Source organism: Dermacentor albipictus, chromosome 3, assembly GCF_038994185.2.
Source record: "Dermacentor albipictus isolate Rhodes 1998 colony chromosome 3, USDA_Dalb.pri_finalv2, whole genome shotgun sequence".
In the NCBI taxonomy this organism is placed as follows: Eukaryota; Metazoa; Arthropoda; class Arachnida; order Ixodida; family Ixodidae; genus Dermacentor; species Dermacentor albipictus.
This window is the reverse complement of record NC_091823.1, coordinates 107,610,650-107,633,799: the sequence shown is the minus strand read 5'-3', so window position 1 is coordinate 107,633,799 and position 23,150 is coordinate 107,610,650. Positions and strand designations below refer to the sequence as shown.

General features: G+C 43.1%; 2 protein-coding genes across 2 annotated transcripts in view; one reads left to right on the top strand and one right to left on the bottom strand.

The window, feature by feature from the left end:
- LOC135904916 (alpha-tocopherol transfer protein-like) overlaps positions 1-23,150 on the top strand; it is a 143,849-nt gene that overhangs the window by 88,141 nt on the left and 32,558 nt on the right. The window contains exon 3 of the mRNA XM_065435922.2: positions 9,092-9,263. The gene's annotated coding sequence lies outside the window, so the exon portion shown is untranslated. The remainder of the gene's footprint in view (positions 1-9,091; positions 9,264-23,150) is intronic.
- Positions 7,430-23,150, bottom strand: part of LOC135904915 (alpha-tocopherol transfer protein-like) — a 36,035-nt gene continuing 20,314 nt past the window's right edge. The window contains exons 2-6 of the mRNA XM_065435921.2: positions 22,028-22,158; positions 21,045-21,293; positions 15,650-15,843; positions 11,145-11,258; positions 7,430-7,984 (exon numbers count right to left, since the gene is read on the bottom strand). Of these exons, the coding sequence (XP_065291993.1) occupies positions 7,808-7,984; positions 11,145-11,258; positions 15,650-15,843; positions 21,045-21,293; positions 22,028-22,121 (828 nt within the window). The 5' untranslated portion in view covers positions 22,122-22,158 and the 3' untranslated portion in view covers positions 7,430-7,807. The remainder of the gene's footprint in view (positions 7,985-11,144; positions 11,259-15,649; positions 15,844-21,044; positions 21,294-22,027; positions 22,159-23,150) is intronic.

Here is a 23,150-nt window from a genome sequence, read left to right as displayed (position 1 = left end):
CGCTCAACGTTGATGCAGCGTCCACTTCGCTTTTTATTTTTTTTTATTTTTTGAAACCGAACGCACTCCCCATGTTCGAAATCCCTCAAGACCTTGTGTCGAGCATGCACCATCAGGAAGGAATGCGTGACAGCTTCCGTGATATTGCGGGGACACAGCGACGTTCCTCACTCAGCATAACACTCCCCTCGAGCGAGACATAAAAATTCAGTTTTGAGCACTTTTCCGCGCCTGATTCCCGAAAAAAAAGAACATTTTGGAGGAAAGTCTAAGCTTCGCCGTTAAGAGGCGAACGCGATAGCACTCAGAGCTCCGTGACCACTTCCCACGCCCCCGGGCAACTGCGGCTTATGTAAACGTATTGTTTTCCTGGAAACGATGGCAGCGAACGCTGTGCACGAAGGCTAACTTCCTGGTTATGTTTCTGATGGCGTTTGAAAAAACCGAGCGGGCCACGCCACTCCAATTTTTGGACACACCTCAAACAGCTGTAATATACCGCGTTTGAAAGGTTTGTGTTTGAGTTTCCACGTAACAGAACTATGTTTTCTCGGATATTCAAATTACAATCTGGAGCTATCATGTTTATAAGTTGTGTGCAAGTCGATGGCAGTTTACGAATTTTCTGGCACATTTTACTTTTGGGAATTCAATTAATTCAGCAAAGCGTATACGCCACGCAGAGGGCCTGCGTGGATCGCGATGATTTTCTCTTCCCCGACGCGGGTGCCGACGCCTACGCCAACATCGGATTTTCTTCCACATGGGGAGCTTAACGCTGTCTCGGTAAAATATCTCCAAGTTTCCCAGCACAGACACGCAGTGTGAAATCAAATATATTAAATCTCTATGTATTGTCACTTTCTAGAAGGACAGCCAGCCTTTTATTGATAGAGGCGTTGAGCCGTAGTCTTCAACCATTCAGAATAGTAAAAGAAAAGAAAGAAAACAAGTACAGATGCCTGTACAGAAGCATCTTTGTGTGCTTCTTTCACAGTCACGGGCGCCTGATACGGCAAGGAACATTATTCCCTCCAATCGAAAGAGCATTGACTCGATGGCAGCCGAAGCACAAACACTATAGAGTGACCCGCCGTGGTGCACGGCTAAGCCGGATGACGCAGGATCAAATCCCAACGAGCTTCCAGTGTAACACCGAATACACGCCGGACCAGTACGAACGTCGAGCTCAGATCAATCAATGGCGTCTCGACCAGATGCTTTCCAACGTGTACTTCGCTCTTGAAGGTACCGCAAGGGCTGGGCTTCAAAACCGAGAGGTAAATTTGCCAAAATTACATGAGTATTGCGGTCGGTTACTTAAGATCTTTGGAAACACTGATCGCAGAGAAAGTGCACATCACATTCTGGAGTCACGCATTAGAAAGTCCAAATAAGTGTTTTCCTGTTTGCGGGGTACAATCATCGTTTGCTTCAACGCGCGGCTCCCAACATACTTGATTATAAGAATCTGAGCCATCGTATGCGCTGCGTCAAACATCGGTGGTTCGCTGGTCTTGTGCGGAACCCGCTGACAGCAGTGAACAAATTTATTAAGGAGGCCATATCAATCGAGTGGGCGGTCAAGCAGCGTTGCCGGCAGTACGAACGTCTGACTAACGGTGCTTCTGCGGGATCCGCAGTGCTGAGCGTGACCGACGAGAACTCGCTGCGCCAACTGATAAGAAATGTTGTTCACGAGGAGATCGCTATGCAAACAGCGACACCAAATGAGTTTAACTTTGTGTCGGTCGCTGAAGTGGTGGGCCATGAAATATGACAAGCACTCCCTGAGCTGCTCCCTGTAGTACCATGCAGTACCCATCATTCCTATGGGCAGAACGATTTCCGCGCCATATAGTTTCTTTTGTAACTATTGCAGGAAACTCTATGGCGAACGAGGTGCAAGAGAAGAGTCCTGAACTTATCTTTTGTTCTAATTTTCTCATTTAAGTATATCTCTCCACTCTTGACTACAGTGCGCCGCGACAAATATAAACATACACATACACATATCCGATCTTCTAAGCTCTCCCATTGCCTCTCTACCTCTACCACGACACCAGCTTCTCACACTTTGCGCACACACTTTTTTTACACTGTGGCCCTCCTAATACTAAGGCATTAGAAACGATATGACCACAGAAATCCTGGATGTTTGGAGCGCGGCATGGTTGTACCGCACAATGTGTGCGCAGTCTCTGATGGAGGCTGTCGACGTCGAGGCCGTTGGCGTCCGTCAAAAATAACTTCATAATTAAGGCCACTCACTCACCGGAAGATCTTGTAACAATAGTAACGTTTATTTCCCATGAAGACACAAAACAATGATGATGGAGAGGGTGAGAATAAAAGCGACAGTCTGCTTGACGGAGTTCCCGCTCCCATTACAACAGGCAGCAGCAGTGGGGCACACAGCGCAGAAACAATTGGGTTCACATACGTAATATTATTGAGGTTGTGCAGTTGAACTAACGACGAAGAAGAAATGAAAAAAAGAAAGAACCGGAATATCTTTTGATGCTGGCAAAAAAAGGAGAGAAAAAGAAAATGTATGCATATACACCTCTATATGCATACATGATTGCCTATGTGCATTTACAGATGCACACACACAGACAAATATGTACATATATAAATATATATAGAAACAGCCATGGTAATAAAGGACATGCCTCGCTAAAACAGCAAACCGAAAATTCGCTGCAGTAGGAAAAAGTGGTTAAACGGAAGTGGTTATTGCTGCTGATTTTGTTTCACGAGAAATTTGCGCATGCCCGAATTAGTGATGTCCGGAAGACTAACCTACGCGTCGATTAATTCATTTAATATGAACGTACCTTGCAGTGCATCATTTTCCGCCCGTAATTAGTCCATATAGTCGGTCAAACCCAGTTAGTTTTTGGACTGAGATACAGGGATTGGAATTAGCTTTGCAACGCAAGACTAGAAAAGCTGTCCTGGCGCGCTTTTCACTCCACTTTGTACTTAGGCAGCTAAATATATTAACAATCTCAAACTAGACAAAAAGATCCATTGTTCTGTGTCCATAAGGTTGTCCTAGATTATTCTAAGTAAGCGTTTTCGTGGGATAGATTTTTCCTGAATGTTTGATATTGTGGCCGGGGCTCACACAAGTGTACAATGCTTTATAGAGAAACAATAAAGAAAGTTATACAAGATTGAGTTTAGTTTTTTGGGGGAAGTGCTTCTGTGGTGCTGCAGAAGGCCTAGTGTTCGGGTTGTTTCTAAGAGGATATGGTGATTTAGCCGTCCCATTGCATGTTTTCTGAAAAGTATACTGAAAGTGATTTAAAAGATCGTATTATCTCAATAGCACCTGATTGATATAAAATACCGTACTAGGTCTATTTATAGGATATATAGGATATTTTAGGACATATTGACAGAAAGCACGCTGGGATGAGGCCATTTTTCTATTTTTTACAATAAGTTATTCGCATGAGCTAATGCGTTATATAGCTCTCACTTGAAAGAAATATAATAATGTCGTCTGCGTACATTATAAGTCCGGTGACTGTGTCAATGGATAAGATGTCATTAACATAGAAATTAAAAAGTAGTGACCCAAGGATACTGCCTTGAGGCACACCGCAGACAACACGACATAAAGATAGCCTAAGCTGATTAACTTGAACGTACGGCGTCCATGACTACAAGTAAGAATTAATTAGGAGCAAAGCACGGCCTTTTATCTCGTATAGTTATAACTTTTGAAAGAAGATATAGTGATTTATTCGATCAAATGCTTATGTGTAATCTAGAAAGATTCTTAAGATAATTTTCCTCTGTTCAAAACACTCTAATACTTATTGTTTTTGATGAAGCAGGATAAGTTTATTCGAGTGATTTCAGTGATCATATCATAAGCTTGACAATATTTTCCTACACGTTGAAGAATTGCTTCTTCGAAACCCTCAGAAAAAACTGGAAGAATACCAATAGGCTGATAATTTGAGAAGTCATTTATATCGCCTTTTTTGTGCAGAACGGTTACCCTGGCAATTTCCGTACCTGAATGAAATGGCGCAGATTCTGAACATATATCATATAAATATGCTAGTTGATCAGATTTGAGATCGATTACGTATTTGACAGAACGTATTTGAATGTCCTTAACGTCACAAGATGTGGTGTTATTCATTTCGGGTAATGTGCCTATTATTTCGTTTCTATCAAATGATTCTAAATAGATGGTAGGTAAATGCTTCACCTACTTGATTGTTGAACTGTTCAGTGAGGTATCCATTGAATGCATCAATGAGAGCTTTGCCCGCGCATTGACGGTAATTCCGAGTAGCCCTCTGCCCTAGCCTACGGCCGATGGTTGAAGGATCTATAGACCTAATTTTTTTGAAAAGGCTACCTGAAGGGTTTACTGTGCATCCAAATTATATTTAGTAATGACTTCACCTTGAATTTAGATTGTCGTCGTTTAAATTATTTCTGTACTTCTTCAAGTCATTTAGGGCGATTGTGCTTTTAGTGGTGATAAACAATTTATTTTCTTCTGCAATACGAGCATGTATTTCACGGTTTATCCAGGGTTTTCTTATTATTCTATAAACTCGTTCTTCTTTAAAAGGAAAGTGTGTTTCCTATATTGTGCAAAATTTCTCTAAAAACAGTTCATACGCGGAGGTCGAGTCATTTTCTTTATGTATACGACTCCAATCTGTGTTAGATATGTCAACGCGGAATCTGTCCAGTGCGCCGACTGTTGCGGCTGATAATGTTCCTCAGTCCGAGTTGCTTGTTTGGAAACTGCTCTCTAACATAAAAGGCATATGCCCAAGTCATCACTGAAATAACAGCCCGTAACTCCTGAATGTGCGTTTCACATGTCACTGTTAATGATAAACAGGTGAAAGACTGTTTCACAAGTCACTGTGATACTGGTAGGTATTTTAGCTGCAATATTGAATCCGTAGGAGCGTAAAAGCACATCGAAACTAACATGGTCCGGAGACGAGTTGAGTATATCAATATTAATGTCTCCACTCATTATAGCACCATACTAGTACATGCCAATTAAAGGGAGGTACGATTCCAAAAATTCAAGGAAGGCGCATATTTCACAGCCTGGCGCTCTATAAGACGCTGATGACATTGTAGTATTACTACTATTGCTATTACTGAAGCCACCTCCACGTCCACAGGGCAGTGGCATAATTCAAGCATAGCTTCACACTAAATTCTTCCATTAATCAGAATGCAGACGCCCCCACCTCGACGGCCATTGCGGCTGACAGCAAATGTTTTGTAATGGGGTGACTGAAAGTTATCGTTAGAATCGAGCCACGTTTCCGATTCACCGCAGCATCAAATATAAATTCAAAGCTATCAGTATCTGGAAATAATTGATTTTGTGGCTTTTCGAGCGAACATTTAGGCGAAAGCTCTTTATTACGTTGTGTTTAAGCCACTTTTGAGGAACGGTGTTCTGTTTGTCGCGAGGCAGCAGAGACTGGTCAGAAGAGTTGAAATTTGCAGCAGTCGTAAGAGGACAGGTTGAAAGAATTACCAGTACTCACTACTAAAATTTAATTGTTAACTGCAAATCGCACGTGGTAATATTCCATCTACATTGTCGCCGGGGCTTAATTGTTCTGCCCCGTTTCCCTTCCATTCTCTTTTTGTGAAAATCAGCGACAAGTTTCTCATGCAACCAGCCTTTAGGTAACCAAGTGAAAGAGCTGGTTTAGCGCCTACATTTGGCGCCTCCCGATTACAACGGTCTTCCATTTTTCAAATCTTTCCCTGGGCACAGAGTGTGTGACTCTGGTTTATTTTGTCTGCGTTTAGTCAACGCGACACTCTAGCATGAGTTTCCCGGTATTTAGCCCGGTATTGTTCATAAAGATCAATCTCCTCACCTGCTTTTATTAAAAAAAGAAAAGAAGCAAAATAAAGCAACAGGAAACTAAGCACGATGTCAACTGCTAGCTTCTTTTATTGCTAACGAATAGAAGCTTGCAGTTGTAATTTATATGTAATACAATGTGAATGCGGGTGCTCTCTCAGACAAAGCAAAACTTGCAGCAAGTGCAGAAAAGGTAAATAAAGAAATAAATAAAAGGTCCAGCAGAGAACCATGCGACCTCTGTTAGTGTTGTTGGCGTCTCAAGATCGGATCTATGCTGCATTCTCAAGGCCAACTCTTAATGTTTCATTCGAATACTACAGGAGACAACAACAGTTATTGCAGCCTATAGGGAAGAAGATAACTTATGCAAATGGAAATTCATCTGAATGATTCTGTTTTAGCAGAACCGTAGTAGTTGCGTTCGAGTTCCGAAGCAAACGCACGAATGAAGTCACCTATGCAAAGTAGTTACGAGTCGTCATGTAAGCATGTCTCATCTTCGAGAGCATGTGAATTCACTGTCCCGATTTAGACAGAGCAATTTATTATTTGACTGATTTCAATATGTTAGGATTCCTTCAAAACGATGTGCCGTGCTGCAATACTGCCTTTAACTCTTTAAACGGTTGCTGCACCCTACTAAATGCATCTGGGACGTCCCCTTCTTCTGTTGCATTACGTTGATTGTCACTGTGCACCACACATAACCGTTTTGTATCACATCTGGTGTGCAAGCACCGAATAATGTACGCAAGCCTTTTGTTGCTAAGCATACCTGACAAAACATTTATTCGCATTTTTTTTTAAATTCGGAGTATTCGATATTCGGTTCTATATTCCATGGTCGTTTTTCTAGAACATTCGTATTCGATTCGATTAGAAAATTTCGCTGTTTGAATGCCTCGACAAATTGCCATTGCGACCATGGGCCAGGGAAGCCATTCATCCACGTGTGGACAAAACCTGCTCATGCGCCGTACGGACCGGTCAGTTGCATTGTGAAGCCTGTCACCGTTATAGGACAAAATAAAGTTTGCTGTCACGAACCGGTTCGCGAACCAGTTCATTTTTGCGAACAGATTAGTGAACCGTTATGAAATTTTCTTGCTCGGAAGTGGAACTGAACTGGAACGAAATCAGAGCGCGTTGAACGAGAACCGAAGCAGCGCTTTCGGTTGGACACCCTGGCTTAAAAAGCTGTAGGGCACGTGTTATGTCGTCAGTCATCTCGTATCACGTTGGGTCATTCAATTTAAAACGTGCTTTCTTAACTCGTATTGCATATATTAAACGCATTACACAATCTACGCAATCACCCACTGGTATCATATGCTAGTGGAATTATTTACTTATAAGGAGAAATGTACAATATTCGCTCTAATTAGTGTAGTAATATTAAAGAAAGGCAAGGCTCCGCGAACAAGACTGATTGGTGCCGATCGAGAGGGAACTACGTATCCTTAACGAAATATGTTCCACATACATACATGTCTTTTTGGTTTAGCCACAGTTCAGTAAAGAAGTAACCAGTGTCCAGCGCTTCGTGTAGCCTGTTCCCCTTATGGCTTACGGCTCTTTCAGCTGGAACAATTTCTACCAAAAAAAAAACAACGTGCCACTGAATACGAAAGCGATTTTACTTCATTTGCAGCAATTCATTTTGTATTTCGTCGCTCTCTCAAAGTTCTCTCTCGGTTACTGTCCCGATTCACCGACCGCGCAACTCAAGAACACTTCAGCTGTTCACTGGACAATTCTGAAGCGGCGACGTAGCATTATGGAAAGTGACCGAGTTGTCAACTGGCAGCAGGGTCTTATGTGTGGCCGTGGCTGGAAACATGGAAATACTATCACAGCGGCATGAGAGTCAACCGACAGAAAGTGACGGCAGCGTTTGCATCCTCGCTCTCGTTTTGTAAATCAATTCGTTTCGTAGCCGCACTGACGCATTGTTTCGAAGTGACTTGCTTTGTCGAGGAGTAAACGCTCCATTCTATCGAAGTCGAAGTCCTCAAGTGTCCCGCCGTTTTCCTTTGGTATTAGATCGGAAGGGATGACACCGCAGAGTTCAGACAAGCCGCCCTTGAGCAAGTGCACCTGGAAGAAAAACAAATTATGCCCGGTATAGTACTTGAGTTTTCAAAGCGCAAAGGCAGGCGACATATCAGTAATAAAATTTGCGCTTTTCTAAACATCACTCAACTGTAACGACGACTGCTATTACGCGCTCTACTTGCATACATATACAATCTACAAGTACAGTAAAACGTTCAGTGTCAGATTACCGTAGCAGAGCCATCACCTGTCATCACTTGGTACACAGAAGCTTCAATAAACAAGTTTCGCGCCTAAGCTCCGCTGGCTACCCCTTGCAACTGCTGACAGCAGTGGCTGGCACCATGTTAAGAAAACGCGTAAGTATCCAGATTCCGCTTTCCAACTGAGCAGAGGAAGAAAAGTGGTTAACTAACCGCATTTTCACCAAGCTAGCCATAATCTGAAGCAAATTTGGAATCATGTTGGCGTTGACGTCGTCTTTTCAGCCCTTTCGAAATTCCCAGGTTTGTGCGCGCAAGTAAGCAGTACTACAAGGAAGCGTCATGATTGCAATAAACAGCACCGAGGACAGTTTCTTTCGAGCATGGAAGTAGTAGTTACCGCATTCCTTTAGACTGCGGCAAGGAATATATCGGATAGATGGGAAGATGCCTCAATGATCGCTTACGGGAGCATTAGAATCTGCTAAATTTGGTTATATGACCAGTCTTAAGACTGGTCATCCAGCCGCTGACTGCTTACGTTGTGGCTGTAAACCCTTGTTTGGCAAAACACAACTGGTATCCAGAAACCTGGATTAAGTGACTAGGCAGATTATGAAGGCGATCGAAACGATTAGAAGCTATGACTCTGTAAGTTGCCCATCTATTTCGTTGTCGTAACAAGAGAAACTTGCTCGTGTCGCGGCAGCTGCCTGTGGTTAGGTCGAATAGTAATCTATGTTGCGATGGTGGTTTTCTCCTTCCAGTTGTACCATGGTATTTGTGTGTCAACCATGTGCATTAGAAATTCAGTTGTTAGTAGCGCTGAGTCTTCGTCCGCATTCGTTGTTTTATGTGAGCTCTTGTGATTTACCTCAATTTACGCAGTAAGAACTGACCGGCCAGTATGTTCTTCTGAACTCCTTTTCCCATGTACTTTGTGCAGTTTGGTGCACAAATTACACGGAAGGCGGCATAGCTTTTTCCGTGGTGGCGCGCGGACACACAGACGTGCACCGGGTGCACCGACGACTGGTATGGCTACTGCTTATCAGCCGATACCAGCCGGCTCCGAAAGGGACCAGGATATGCGAGGTGCATTCGCCTTGTTTACAGAGGTGAGTTCGGCTTCTTTTCATTAAAGCAACATTGATCTCGAGTAATCCCCTTGTTAACGCTGAGACGCGTATGCCTAGCATTAAAGGTTGTTCAGTTGTGCGATTTTTTGCCCATATGTGTAGCGCGACGCAGACGTGGAACAAAGAATGAACGATATATCTGTGTCGTGCTACACATATATGCAAAAAAAATGATAACTTAGCAACTAGCCCAATTCGCTGTGTTGCATGTACGATTTTTCTGACTATGCGGCTCTAGAACAGTGTTTTCAAAACAGAGTAACTACTAGTGGATACTATTTGCTCGCTGCACCCTGGTTTTTCGCTCCTTTGTTCTTTTTTAAATTTTTTTGTAGGCATTCTGATTTTTTTTATATAACGTTCACTGATGTGCTAGTGTTCATTGTTTTGTAGTATGCGAAAACCCCTCGCACTCCCACTTATGACACAGCTGTGATAGCTATAGCATCTACCACCCGCAATACCTTGCATGCTCGATCGGCCTTAGTCGGTGTGAGCAATCTAAAATTATGCTTGTATAGTTAATAAGCGCTGTGTTATAGTAAATAGACCTGAGTAGTAGGAAAAGATCAAGAGAAATGTGTTGTCATATTACGTTCTGCAAAGCGTGAATACTTACTTTGCAAGTTTGCAATAACAATAACTTGCTGGCACTCTTATAGGTTGTTGCCTTACCAATTGCTTTGAATTCTGCCCCCCAAGGCTCCCAGAACCAGAACTCTTGCCGTTCTGCCAGCAGCGATTGGTCATTCATTCCTTTGTACGAAATAAATTTGATCTTGATGCTCGTACATATTGAACCTTCTTCCACTTGATGATTTCTAGCTACAATGCAGCTGGTTAGTCTGCGGTATGAATAAATCGTAAAAAAAAGCTTTGCGTAAAATTTGCGCATGTGAACAGTTGGAATGCGTTTAAACCTACTTGTTGGCACCGCATATTTTGAATTCATGTAACTGTTGTGAACTACGGTTAATGATAAATGACGCTCTGTTAACGATCCCTGACATAACTGCCGGCACTATAGTTCTCTTGGCAACGATCATTAATCGGCTGGTTTCGGCAGCCAAAATGCGCTCACATAGTTGTTCACATTACATGTGTGATGTTTTCTTTAAATACCCTTTAAAACATTGCTTGCCTTCCGGCCTCGGTGAGAAAACGTCATATGCATGCTAGCAAAAATGGCACGGCTTTTTGTTGCAAGGTACATCGCGTTTGAACGCGAACTTTTGAGCTGTTTGAGCCACGGGCGTAGTCAGAATCCTATTTCGGGGGACGGAGGGAGGTCCTACACAACATATGTACGTTCGTGCGGGTGTTTGTAAATCTCGTTATGTACTTACAAAAAAATTTAGGGGGGTTGGAACCCTACCCCAGTTCGGCTACGCCAATGGTTTGAGGGTAGCTTACATTAAAAAGTACCATCTTGCTCAGCGCTTGCGAACAACTGGCGGATGTAGCTCGCGACAAGCAGACGAAAAATCAAACGGAACACTCCGCGGCATTAGCCTCCTGCGCACGTGAGGAGTGGCGTCACTGCATAGTTGGAATATAGTGGCGGACTTATGCGCCTCTCTGCTTCCTGCGGGAGCGTATACAGGGACACTACCGCATCGCGGCCCACGCAAGAGGTCGCCTTCGTGCATAGCGTTCGCGGCAAGCATTTCCAGGTAAGCATTGCGGTTACATACGCTCTAGTTGCCGGGAAGCGTGAAAAGCAGTCAGGGATATTTGAATGCGATCATGTTCTACTTATAAAAGCGAAGCTTAAGTTTCCTGCAAATCTTTAAGTGATGGAACATTACACGGTACAGCCGAGAAAATGGGCAGGAAAAAATTAACTCATAAGTCACTTACCCTTTCTTTAAGCTTCGTCGACAGAAATGGCCTCACAAAAAGACGAAATATCCGTTCAAAGACAGCGGGAGTTTTCACTATGTAGAAGGCCTTAAGGCGCAATGGGAAAGTGTCCTGAAAAAGACAAGAAATAGGACGTCAACCATGAGTGATTAACAGCCACAAGTAACTTACAAACACAATATGCCCATGCGTCTGATTGTATCACTTCGCTACCTTAACCGTTAGGCTTTCAGGCTAAAAATTAATAGATCGCGATTCATTGTTGAATACCCTAAAATTTTGAAAGCTGTAGACCTAACACAGTAAATATCTGTGATCTAATAATATCCTTATTTTGACATTGCCATTTTCGCATTATAATCCAAAAGCAGATCTTATGAGACAGACGCTAAGCACCGGATAAATGACGTCAGTGTACGTCCTCCCCCACCCTACCCATTTCGCGTTGAGTTTGTAAAATAGAATGAGAGCTTCGATCAAAAACTATGGTACAACTTTAGCTGACTCTGGCTGCACATGCACATGTGAATGGAGCGCAATTTGTTGGTGTATACGACACAAGCTCGAAGTGATTTGTGGCTTATTCCTGTTCATGTAGTGATTATCAGGTTTGGAAAAGGAAGGTTCTTTGTGGCATCTCGTGTTCTTCGCTGGCATAGACATCGTGGGCTACATGCAATGACGAGAAGCCTTATTCACTGCAAATTCAAGTACTCTTGCTCGCTATCGGAAATAATGCCAATTTCGCAGTAGTGATTGATCTTCTATGCGAAGTTGCTCTGACGCCTTCGGCAGTAATTTTTACCACTCGCATTTACCGGCGCACCTCGCTTCTCGGAGGCCACGCACGGGCTTCGTGGGCGAGCCTTTAGATGGCAGAGCCTCGCTGCAGTACACTGCTCATACGCACGGGCGTGCCACTGCTGCTATCTCTGAGGGCATGCACACGGCAGTGGCTTAACTGTGGCACCGCTAGATGGCGCAGCATGTCCAGAGGGAAGCGGGAGAGAGGTGCATGGCTGCAGTGCACGTGTCATACATGACGCGATTCCGGCTGTTCGCATACTTGGCCATCGTAGATGGGTTCTATCCCATCCGTTTCCTTTTACGTAATGCTTGCGTCAAATAATGACTTCGCGCATGCGCTTTCAGCTGCTGATTCAGTTGGCGCCATGAAAAGTAAGTGCAGCGTAAGTCAGTGCCAAATCTATAGATATTTAATTACTCTTGAATTAAGATGACTGGGCAGAAAAGGCAGAAAGCGTCGTACGTACGATTAGCTGCCATTGATTTTATTGCAATCTCCAGCGCCTTGGTATGCATGTATGTGAATTTGACACATTTCTCAAAACTCTGTCCTAATTTGCGCCCGAAGCGGAGGACTTACAATTTAACAATATTCAACTAATAAGCACCCTTTTTAATTAATCAGTGCACGTATTAGTGTAAAGGTTATAAACAAGCATAATATGGCTTATCCCTGTTTACCACCTTTGTGCCACAGTGTGCTACTCCATCTCTTAATCCCTTTCTTGACTTTGTATTAGGGCACATATTGAAATTTACAAACTAGAGCTAGTGAGTTTTCAAAGCACCTCCACTCGGAACGAATTTTGAAACGAGCACTAGTTTTGCGATAAGCGTTGCAAACTTTCGGTAAAATGCACTGTCGGCCCACCTAAGTTGTATAAAAAAACTCATTTTTATGCATCTCAGGACAAATTTAGGTTTAAGACCAATGGACTCTATCAGGGAATGTTTATCTCCAAATTGGTATGATCTTGAAAACTTTTTCTACGTGAATATGCTCGCAAACTCAGCGGATCCAAGTCGATAACTGAAATATTTGTCCTGAAGTATTAGTTAAACAGGTAGTAAATTATTTTAACGTTAAAGTTAAACACCCTGTAACCACAAGGTCACGATTGAGAAACGCACAAGAACAGAACACCATCTTATCAAAGGAACATATCAACCTCAACCTCATATATTCTGAGCAGTTGAAAAACACCAAATAATAAAGTCATATGGACTGTAAGAATACATTATATGCATACATGAATATCAGCAAGAAAAGTAGAGTTTAACTAGCAATTTATTTACTCATTTGTTCTTCGATATTTACAGAAAGGCTCTGACGGCATGGAAAAGGGCAATAAAAGTGCCTGGCAGAGGTTGCAACACTTAAGGCGGAAGCCATAAGCAGTGCAGGACAAACGAAAGAATATACATTCTGAATAATGAAATCAAAAACGACGATGTAGAGATAGTAAGTACAAGAAGAAAAAAAGCATTTGAGAAACCTTTTGCAGATATTTCGCTCTTTGTCTCGTAGCATATTCACTGAGAGGGCTACAAAGCGACGTACTTCAGAATAATTAAACCAAAACACGATGTTATAGCACACTATATTGTAATACAACGATATCATAAACACAAAAACTAAATAAATATCGCACAATGGAAGGGTCCATTCTCCTCTCCTTTTCCTTTTCCCTATTATAAAGTCCCAGACGTCAGAAGATCTTTTTTGATACTTCAAGCACACAGGGTTGCGCCACTGTTGTATAACGCCGTGATGACGCCTACGCCTAACTACTAAGACTTAAAAACTTGAAAAACTTAACCGCTTCCCTCCTAACTATATACTTGCAAATATTGCACCCAGTCTTCATGTCACCATCTTAACACCTTAAAAATTGCCCCACGCACTGCGGCCGCACTACTCAAATCATTATTTAAACTCATGTACTCTTGTTACTCGCGCACTGACCGGCTGACTGGCTATTCTAAAACCAGAAGCACACGCCGCCCATGACACCTAAGTTTTCCGACGGCTTTCTAACCTCTCGCTCCCCCAACACCCTCCTATGTCCTTCTTAATTTTTATTTTTGCCGCCTTACCACTCTCCCACTCTCGTCCCCTCGTCTTAGAAACCACACCACGGGACGTCAAGCCGCGGCGATCACTTTCGGTCCCTCCTTTTACAGCCCGCCGCCTCTGACCACACCTGATACACTCTACTAGCCTGTTCAAGCTAACCTACCTCTGCCCGCGAAGATGACTGTGCTGTGCTGTGAAGTGTACACGTACGCATTGCACAGAAACAGTCTGCTGTGCAACCCTCATCATATTCACCATACCACCACCCTCCTTCCTGTTCACATTCTGTCTCTCTTATTCCCCAAACCCCTTCCCCAGCGTGGAGTAGCAGGCTAGAGGCACTTCACTCAGGCCGACCTCTCCACCTTTCTGTCATTAAATATTATCTCTCTCTCTCTCTAATCTGCCGAGAATGCCAAGGCCTCCTTTGAAGACGATAGGTCCTCCTATAGAAACGTTGGCAAGCTTTTCTGGGGCACATTATCCCTGCTTTTAACTTTTATACCACACTGTTTCAGACAGTGACATTCTGTCTATTACTGTCTTACGGTTCATGATATGAGGCTTAGTCTCATCATGCAGGTGTTTACTCATCAGCAAGGCCTCACCACTGCTCTATACTGCAAGTATGATTTCCCGGATCCCGCAAAGTAACCATCATGGCGAGTCCCCGGCCCGGAGTACATGCTTCTGAGAGTTGTGTGATTGTGTGTTGTGCAATCATATCATTGCCCACTCTGTGGTTTTGTTTCGAGTAGTTCAGGAGACGTCCATGCCGTTGCACGTAAAGCGTCCGACGATTTCGTATCTTCTTTCTGTTGTATGTTGTCCATGTAAGAATAAAAGTATGGCGTCTTGTATAAATACCGCATTATCAACCTTCGCCTAAGCAGAGAAGACCTGCGAAGTATTATATTCACTCATTATACACCAACTATGCCATTGACATTTTTAAGAGGTGGGACACTACTTGTTACAGCCAAGAAAATGGGCAGGAAAACATGGCCTCCTAAGTCGCTTACCCTTTCTTTAAGTTTCTTCGACACAGATGGCTTAACTTATCATAATGGCTTAAAACTAAAATAAAAACATTATCTGGCTATAGACTTCAATTAGGGAAAAATCTGTGGGAAAATAATGTATTTGGCTTTTTCAGTGCGGGGTAACAGGAGCTAATAAGAAATTGTGGAACTGCGCTCTTTTCTTTTTGGGGATGGCCGGCTTAGACTAATCGGCTTAAGAGGAAGCTTAAGAGGAACTATTTTTTATAAAAAAAGAATTGACGGCCTAAACCGGAAACCTGCTTACCACATTCACTAGATTTATACTTTTTCCCTTTAACTGTAAACAATCCTCATCCAATTGGGTGCACTGGTTGCTGAGAAAAAACGAATTCCCCTTTCCATGTATTTAGATCGGAGGCCTCGAGCTCAAGTTCCCTACTAACGTAGGCACAACAACGAGAGTGACACACGTCCAAAGAAGTCACGAGACCTGCGAAGTATAACTATAGCGCAGCTAAGTGTAACTAACAGGCGTGTACACTGCAAAATGTAGGCGTCGTATGCCTTGTATAGTTGATCCAAAACACCTATTTTTCTTAAACAGCTGGACGTGCCTGAACAAGAGCGACGAGCAGTCGAAGGAATGTCGGAGTCATCGCAATGATATGCTGCCACCCCAATCCTGCAAAGTCGTCGGCGCAAACAATTCCTCGTATCTGCGTCTCGTCCTCAAGGAGAAGGCACTCCAGCGCCACGAGGGCGCTCTTGACGTACTCACTCAGGGAGCAGATACTGCTGTTCCAAGCTCCTGCAATGGCAAATACAGAATCGACAGATGTAGGCATGCCATTATTGTTATTTGGTTCGAAATTATGCGTATAAGTACATGTAAAGGAGCAGTAGTCAAAAAAGGGGCCGGCGAATGCCTCCCAAACGATCATAATGCTTTCCCGCACTGCAGCATGCAGAGGATAGAGGCATCAAAATAAGACAGCAGGCTTTTGCGACCCTACAGAATCATAACGCAATCTTTAGCGGAGCTGTTTGTTTCGAGCAGCTGAATTTGCAATTATAGTCGAGTGCAATTATATCACATACTTTAGTACGTAGTCCGTACATGACTGGCCCGAATCGAGCCTTGCGCGAATAAAGCGCTTTCAAGCCCTTGTAAATGAATTTTGGAACCATATTATATCCATGTACATTTTACTTTGGAAATTGGCCACAATATCTCCCCTCGCCCGCTTTTTCTTGCTAAATTGGATCTCAGTTGCGTTCATAGCTCTCTCGCGGCAGTAAGATGAATTTAGCGTTGCTCGTAAATCGCACTTATAACGCTCCAGATAGCTTCAATACGTAACTTACTGCTATGGACGTAATTAGTTTACACAGATTGAACTACGTCAACATATCGTAGCCTACCCCTAATTTTAAACAAATATAAACAACGTGCCTTGTTTAGTTACCCGAGAGCAACGGTAAACCTGTTACGGACTTAGTACAACGCTTAAAAAAATTATGGCTTAGTGATTATTTGCAACTGCTTTAATTGTGCGAACAATGCTATAGTTCTGCCACACATTCCAGTTACCAGGACCTCCTATCGACCAATAATAAACTTGGTGTAAGGTACGGTTATCTTGGGAAATTGCGAAGCATGGCTGGTAATGGCCGCATGACTCTTTGAAACATATAAGAAATCTTTTATAAAGCTTGTATTTGATACATCTACATTTAACTTCGCACACAGATATGTAATAGCGTTTCTACTATTTGTTCTAAGTTTGACCTAGGTGAAATTTGCACTAAACTTTTAGCTGATAGACACCGCTTGCGATCGTCTCTCCTTTCCTTTCTTCATCAAGTTATTGCCCTGATATGATATTTGCAGTTCTGCCAAAGCAATTGCCTAAAGAAGAAAGAAAGATTAAGTTTAAAAGGAGATTAAAGTGAGCAATGAGTTTTCATACGTTTGTAAATTACCCTCTACAAGACAATAAACGCAGCGCTTGGCGCTAGAAGAGGCATGGTAAAACAGAGAGGGCACAATGAGCTAAACACGGGTGGTGACGCCGCTTAATGTTCCCGCACCAGTTCTTTATTACGTCATAGATACTGGCAGTGTCTTTTAGGGCCTAGGTTATTCTCAAGGGGTAAAAGTGGGCAACATCGTTTTTCTTTAGAGCCGTCAAATTTACAACATCGAAAGTTCCGAAATACATATAACCTAACTTTCTGCCGCCGCCTGCTTCGTTTCCCTTCCCTTGGACTCCAGTCCGTAACCCTTAATGAGCATCGGTTATCCTGTCTCCTCTTTACATGTCCTGCCCATGCCCATTTCGTTTTCTTGATTTCAACTAACATGTCAACTCGTCGCCATTCTAGCTGCATTTGGTTTCGCCATACCATGGTCGTCATCCACTCGCCGTCATCTGCTATCCTCATGCCCTCGTTATACCGCTTTCGTCTTTCCATCGCCGTCATTGATTCTTTGTCATACTATCATTGGTCATGTCGCCATTTTCATGAGCAGCTTTGGCATGCAATTGAAATAGCAGAGTGGGACGATACTGAAGCAACGGAAATTTCAGGTTGAGCACTAGAGTTCATTAAAAATTTGAATTCAGAAATTCTGCGTCTCACTACATTGCTTGAATGATAATCGCATTACCATCAACAGTCATCGAGAGAAGGGTTCTGTTGAAATTGTATTCAAAATAACTGTTTTAAATGCTGAAGCATTTCTATGCAAACCAAACGAACAATTTGTCCGACACGTAAGACAAAGAACGGCTCGTACCCCCGTAAAAAAGAAAAAAAAATGCAATAGTCCATATCCACGTAATTCACAGGCTACAAGCACTCAGCAAAATGAAGCGAACAGTGCATACATTCATTGAAATTGCCCATACAACACAGAACCGCGTACGTTTCAACAAAGAAGAAGCTCAAAACAAGCATCCGAACCTTGAGTGTGTGAGTGAAGAAACTGTATTGCAGGTCCGGCGTGGACGCGAACTCGTCGCGCACCCGGCTAGTCTCACGTCGGGACCGGCATGTCTAGCCCACCGGCCCCGTCGCGGGCACGCCGGACAACCAGGATTTGCTTTTCTAGAGCGGGGCTACGCAGAAGCGAGTCCCTCTCCTCCTTGATGAACTTGGGGCACGTCGAGCCGCACTCCCAGAGCATGTGCGCTAGAGTGGAGGTCTGCCCGCAGGAGGGGCAGGCGTCGTCGCGATACACGTCCGGGTAAGCCTCGTGGATAACGGACAGACACGGATACGTGCTCGTCTGCAGAAGCCTAAGCGAAACGACTTGTGCCCTATTCAACTTAGGGTGAGGCATCCGAACCATCAATAAGGTTTTGCATACACCCCTCAGCAATTGTAGTGGTGGTTTTGCAACAACTCTGCTAGATGAACCTTATTTTACCTTCATTAAACCCAAAGGGCATGGGTTTCCCTCCTACCAAAGCTTGAGGGTTTGAGTGTTTTAATTAAATTTACCTAAATTAACCATGGCAAATTAAATTCCCCTTAATTAACACCAATGGTCTTGGGTTTGAGTGCCTTAATGCGTTATCACGTTCGCTATCGAACATGATAAGCGAACGACTGATGAGGGTTTATAGGGGTTTATACAGGTCGGATCAAGTTCCATAACATTCACAATGACACCGGGCTGCGTGGAAATGAATAAGTGGCACGAAGCTTACGCATATTTAGACAACTACCAAAGGAGTTTCGGCGTGAATTTTTTTCACAATTTTCTCACCTGAAATCAGCGCGCGAAATAATATTGCCCTTGCAGTTTGTCAGCCTGAATTGATGTTTTGAAAGAGAAACGTACTCGGATAATTCTATGAGGGGAGCATTATTTGCGGTCTCGCATATGACACAGTTTGCAAATATTGGATCTTTCGGAAAGGAGAACAGACATTTGTTTCGTCGAGAGAGAACAAATTTGCTGGCCAAATGGTTATACCATCTATACTGTTCTAAGCGCCAATGTTCTGATAAATGCCAGAAAATCGAAATGCACTTGGTGTTAATATACATGGCGTGGGGTTTGCCGGGTTTCAAGAACGAATGACAAGAGCAGCACGGTGGAGCTCGTTATAACAAAGTTGAAGGGGGAGCCAGAATAACTTTGTTATATCCATTAGTGTGTGTATGGCACTATGAATCTCTATTTGGATTCTAATTTTAATTACATTTACTGTTTCATTGGATCCCGTTTCCTTACAACTAGGTTTAACTGTAGCTGAAGATGGCCGCAATGTTCAAGCTATCAATCAGCAAACGAGGATGTCATCAAATTTAAGCAGAACTAGTAATTGCTGCAGATGCGAGAAATATAATACATTCATTGTACATTCCGTGCACGCCATGCTTTGCTTATTCGTTAAAGTTGTGGCTAGACGTGGTGGCAGTTGGGCGTACTTCTTCGCTGTGAGGAATTGAGGTGTGATACCCCTGTCTGTCGCTGACTGTGGCTCGTTCGCTCGTTAGTCTTGAGAAAGCGAGGGAAAGGGCGCGTGCTCTTGGACAAGCAATAATTTTTTCAGTAATGTTTGTTTTTTTATCTGCAGAAGCACGCAGTGTATGAACAAACTAACTGTACTTTGCTGCTTAATAAATCTTATTTGCATACCAAAAAACGTGTGTAGCTTTGGTATGGTATAGTTAGAAAAGCACTGACGAGGGCATTAGGCTGTGTGGAATAATTGACGAAGCTAGTGTCAACAGTTAGCAAAAAGTCACCCGGCGCATGAAAATGTTTGCCACCGTTTCGGCAAGGACAACAAATCAGCGCAAGAAATGATTCCGTAATCGGTTGGAAAATCGTAGCAATCTTGTTTCAGTTGGTAAATGAGGCAAATATCAACTGTTACCTTTGCAAACAGGGCTATGAACAAAAGGAAAAGTTTCTGTATAAACCTATCTACAGGAAGAATGTCCCGGTGTTTTATCCGAGGATTTCTTCTTTTCTTTTGCAACATTCCCACTAAACGAAATATTTCTATGTTCTGCAGGCAGAATATGCAGTTCAACCGGCACCTATATATATATGCAGTTATCGCATAATAGATATTGATAAGCTGTCAGAAATGCAGTTACGAGGATGCAGAGTTGCATTGAACGTCAGACGCTATCGAAACACGGGTAAATGCGAGTATAGAGATTGATTGAATTCCGCTTGCATTTACCATGTAGAAGCTTTGAATTTGCACCGACATTGGTCTGCTATGGCGGTAGAAGATTGAAAATGGCAGCCAGACAAGTGCAATAATATAGGTTCACCGGCGATCACACGTAAAAGAGTGCTAACTTGGACGGGTTGGTGCGCATTGTTAATCAATACACTAACAGCGCACGAAACAGGACAAACATCTCAATATTTTAGATAGGTACCCTTCTTTGTGCAGAAAGTCTTGGTTCCTTGTCATACCCCAACAACCAAGTTGGCTTAGAAGTCTCTAAGCCATTTTCACGTAGATAATGAACTGAAAAATTCATTGTGAACTGCAGTTCGAAGGTTGATGTGCATTTCTATTTTCCTCTATGTTACCACAAACTCTACATGCTTGCGTTATTGTAAAATTTCGTTTCTTCAAATCTATTTTATTTATCGTCCTCGGTCTTTCTCTGTTAGTGTTCTGATATTTTGTTGCAGACTTGACAGTGCTTTGGATTTATATTGTGTTTACTGCTGTTGTACACTTCTATTATTCTTCAATGAACGGCCTTACTTGTGGCAAAACTTCCCAGTTCTCACATTTACTAAAGAAAAAAGAAAAAGGACGAAAGCAAACAACAACGCTAAAACAGCGCTTCGTGCGTTTACTTCTGTTCGTCGTCGTATACACTGCTGCATTATTTTGCACTTGGACGCATCAGGTGTGTCCAGCATGCGTTTGCTTTCTTGTTATCAATACGCTGAAAGAAGCGGCCGTTGAAGCACCCTGACGTTGAAGCACAAACAAGATAAGAGAAAAGAAGACTCACCGAATCTGATCAATCCTACAGCTCTTCCTTGAGAATCTCTGTCTTTTGAGATCACGAGCAGCTTGTGCTCCCGTATGATTGTCTGGTACGGAATTGCCGATGGCGAGAAGTTATCGAAGTACTCAGGAAGGCTGCTGCGAGCGCGGAAATAATTTTTAAGTGTCTTTACAGCATCATTCAATCTGTACTTTCGGGCCCGCAGGAACATAAGAAGAACGTAATCGGGTGGAAGTCGCAGACAATTTTCTCCTGAAACAAAGCAGACGACACTATTTCGAAAATTGAGGGGTAACAATATTTTGACAAACACAGGCTGCACGCACGTACTCACAAGCACATTTTCACAAGCTGGAATTTCGGCAGTAGCTTGTTCCAACACGTAAAAGAAAAAAAATGAAGAGAAGCGCAGAGATAAAAGGACGACAGCAATGGTAGAACGCTGAGCATGACCCTTTCTGCATCCCTCGCAGACGGACTACATGGTTGCAAAGTCCTCCCCAATTCCGGACCCACAAGCTCATCTTTCAGGGCGAATGTGTACAGACGTGCTTCTCAATTCGTGAAGGCGTTCTTATCCAGCGTTCTATCTTTCCTGTCGTCCTTTTGTCTCTGCGCTTCCTTTCATTTTTTCGCTTACGCAGTTGAACGTGTCTCTGTCGAAAATGAGCTCCTATAATTATAAGCAGTTAATTATAACAAAATACCTTAACGTTTTGCGTTCGTACTTCCAGCTTTGAGCTATTTCGAATGCCCTCGCTTTCACTAGTGGAGCATATTTATCCAGCCTATAGGAGAACATAAAGAAACAATAGTTCAAGCGGGCCTCCATGCCTTGAACTAAATGAATTCTGCTCTCTGTTTCCTCACGATTTATTTCTTTCTAGAAAGGAGGGAATGAGTTCGGTCGATTCTTTTTGTACTGAAGATTCTCGACACTTCGCGTTCAGTTGTCAATGTTGTCAAGGAAACATGTCAAAGAATACCTTGCAGAATTTCCCGGAACTTGTCCAAGCATTCTTTCTTTAGTTCGGGCGTTTCTCCGAGCTCTTCCCTTGCCACGACTTCCAGTTGTTTCATGATGTGGTTTTGGGCGTACGAGGCCAGAAGTGGCTCACTATAAAATGAGAAAGAAATAGAGGAGATAAATGCTAGAGTCGAGAATGGCCATTCTAAAAATAAGAATTCCAAATCCGCATACGCATTCCGAACTTACGTCGCCTCTATGTCACCTAGGCGGTATCCTGCTGAACTGAGTCTGGGCAAATGTCCGGGTAAACGGCTTCGAGCGACTAACTATTCCGTTAGATAAGCGGGATTCACACCTAATCAACATAAGTGCAAGTTTGAAGTGGTTAAAATAGCGTATTTTGGCGCATACTCGAACACCACGAGGTCCATTCTGACAAAAGCAAGGTAGAATCAATCACGAAGATGCCCGGAAAGAAGAGCTCCGGCACCTTATGAGTATTGTCGACTATCTCGGTCAATTTGTGCCGCATATGGTGAAACTCCTGCGTTCTCTAACAAATATGTTGTTGAAGCAACTAGATTTCATAGCGGAGGCACCACAACAAACCTTTGCCGGCTGACAAACTATCCTCACATCGGGTCCTGTTTTGGCAATGTACTCGCCAAACAACGAGGCACGTTTGCCGGCAGAAGCCTCTTCTTATGTATTGGTACTGTGCTGCAGAAGAAACAGCCTAATCGCAGCTTTTCAGCAGTCGCCCACGCTTACTGAGTTCTACGCAACAGAGCCTTGCTACGCCCCGATAGAAAAAGGAAGCCTCCCCTAGTCTGACCAAGTGAAAAGTTTCACGACTACCCACTCGGGAGATATTTCCTACTAGAGACAGACCACAAGCCTCTCATCTCTCTCTTTGGTGCCAAGACAAACAAATATCTGACTTCCCGACTCCAGCGAATGCGCATGTGACTGATGCACTTGCTGAAGCACATGCGACTGATGCGTTATAGCTACATCGTCTAGATGCCGGACACTGACTTCAGTGGAGACTTTTTATTGGTCACTTTTTATTGGCTCGGCATCGTCCAACATTGCGGCAGAGCTCAAAGGATACCTTACATACATGGTATTTACAATTC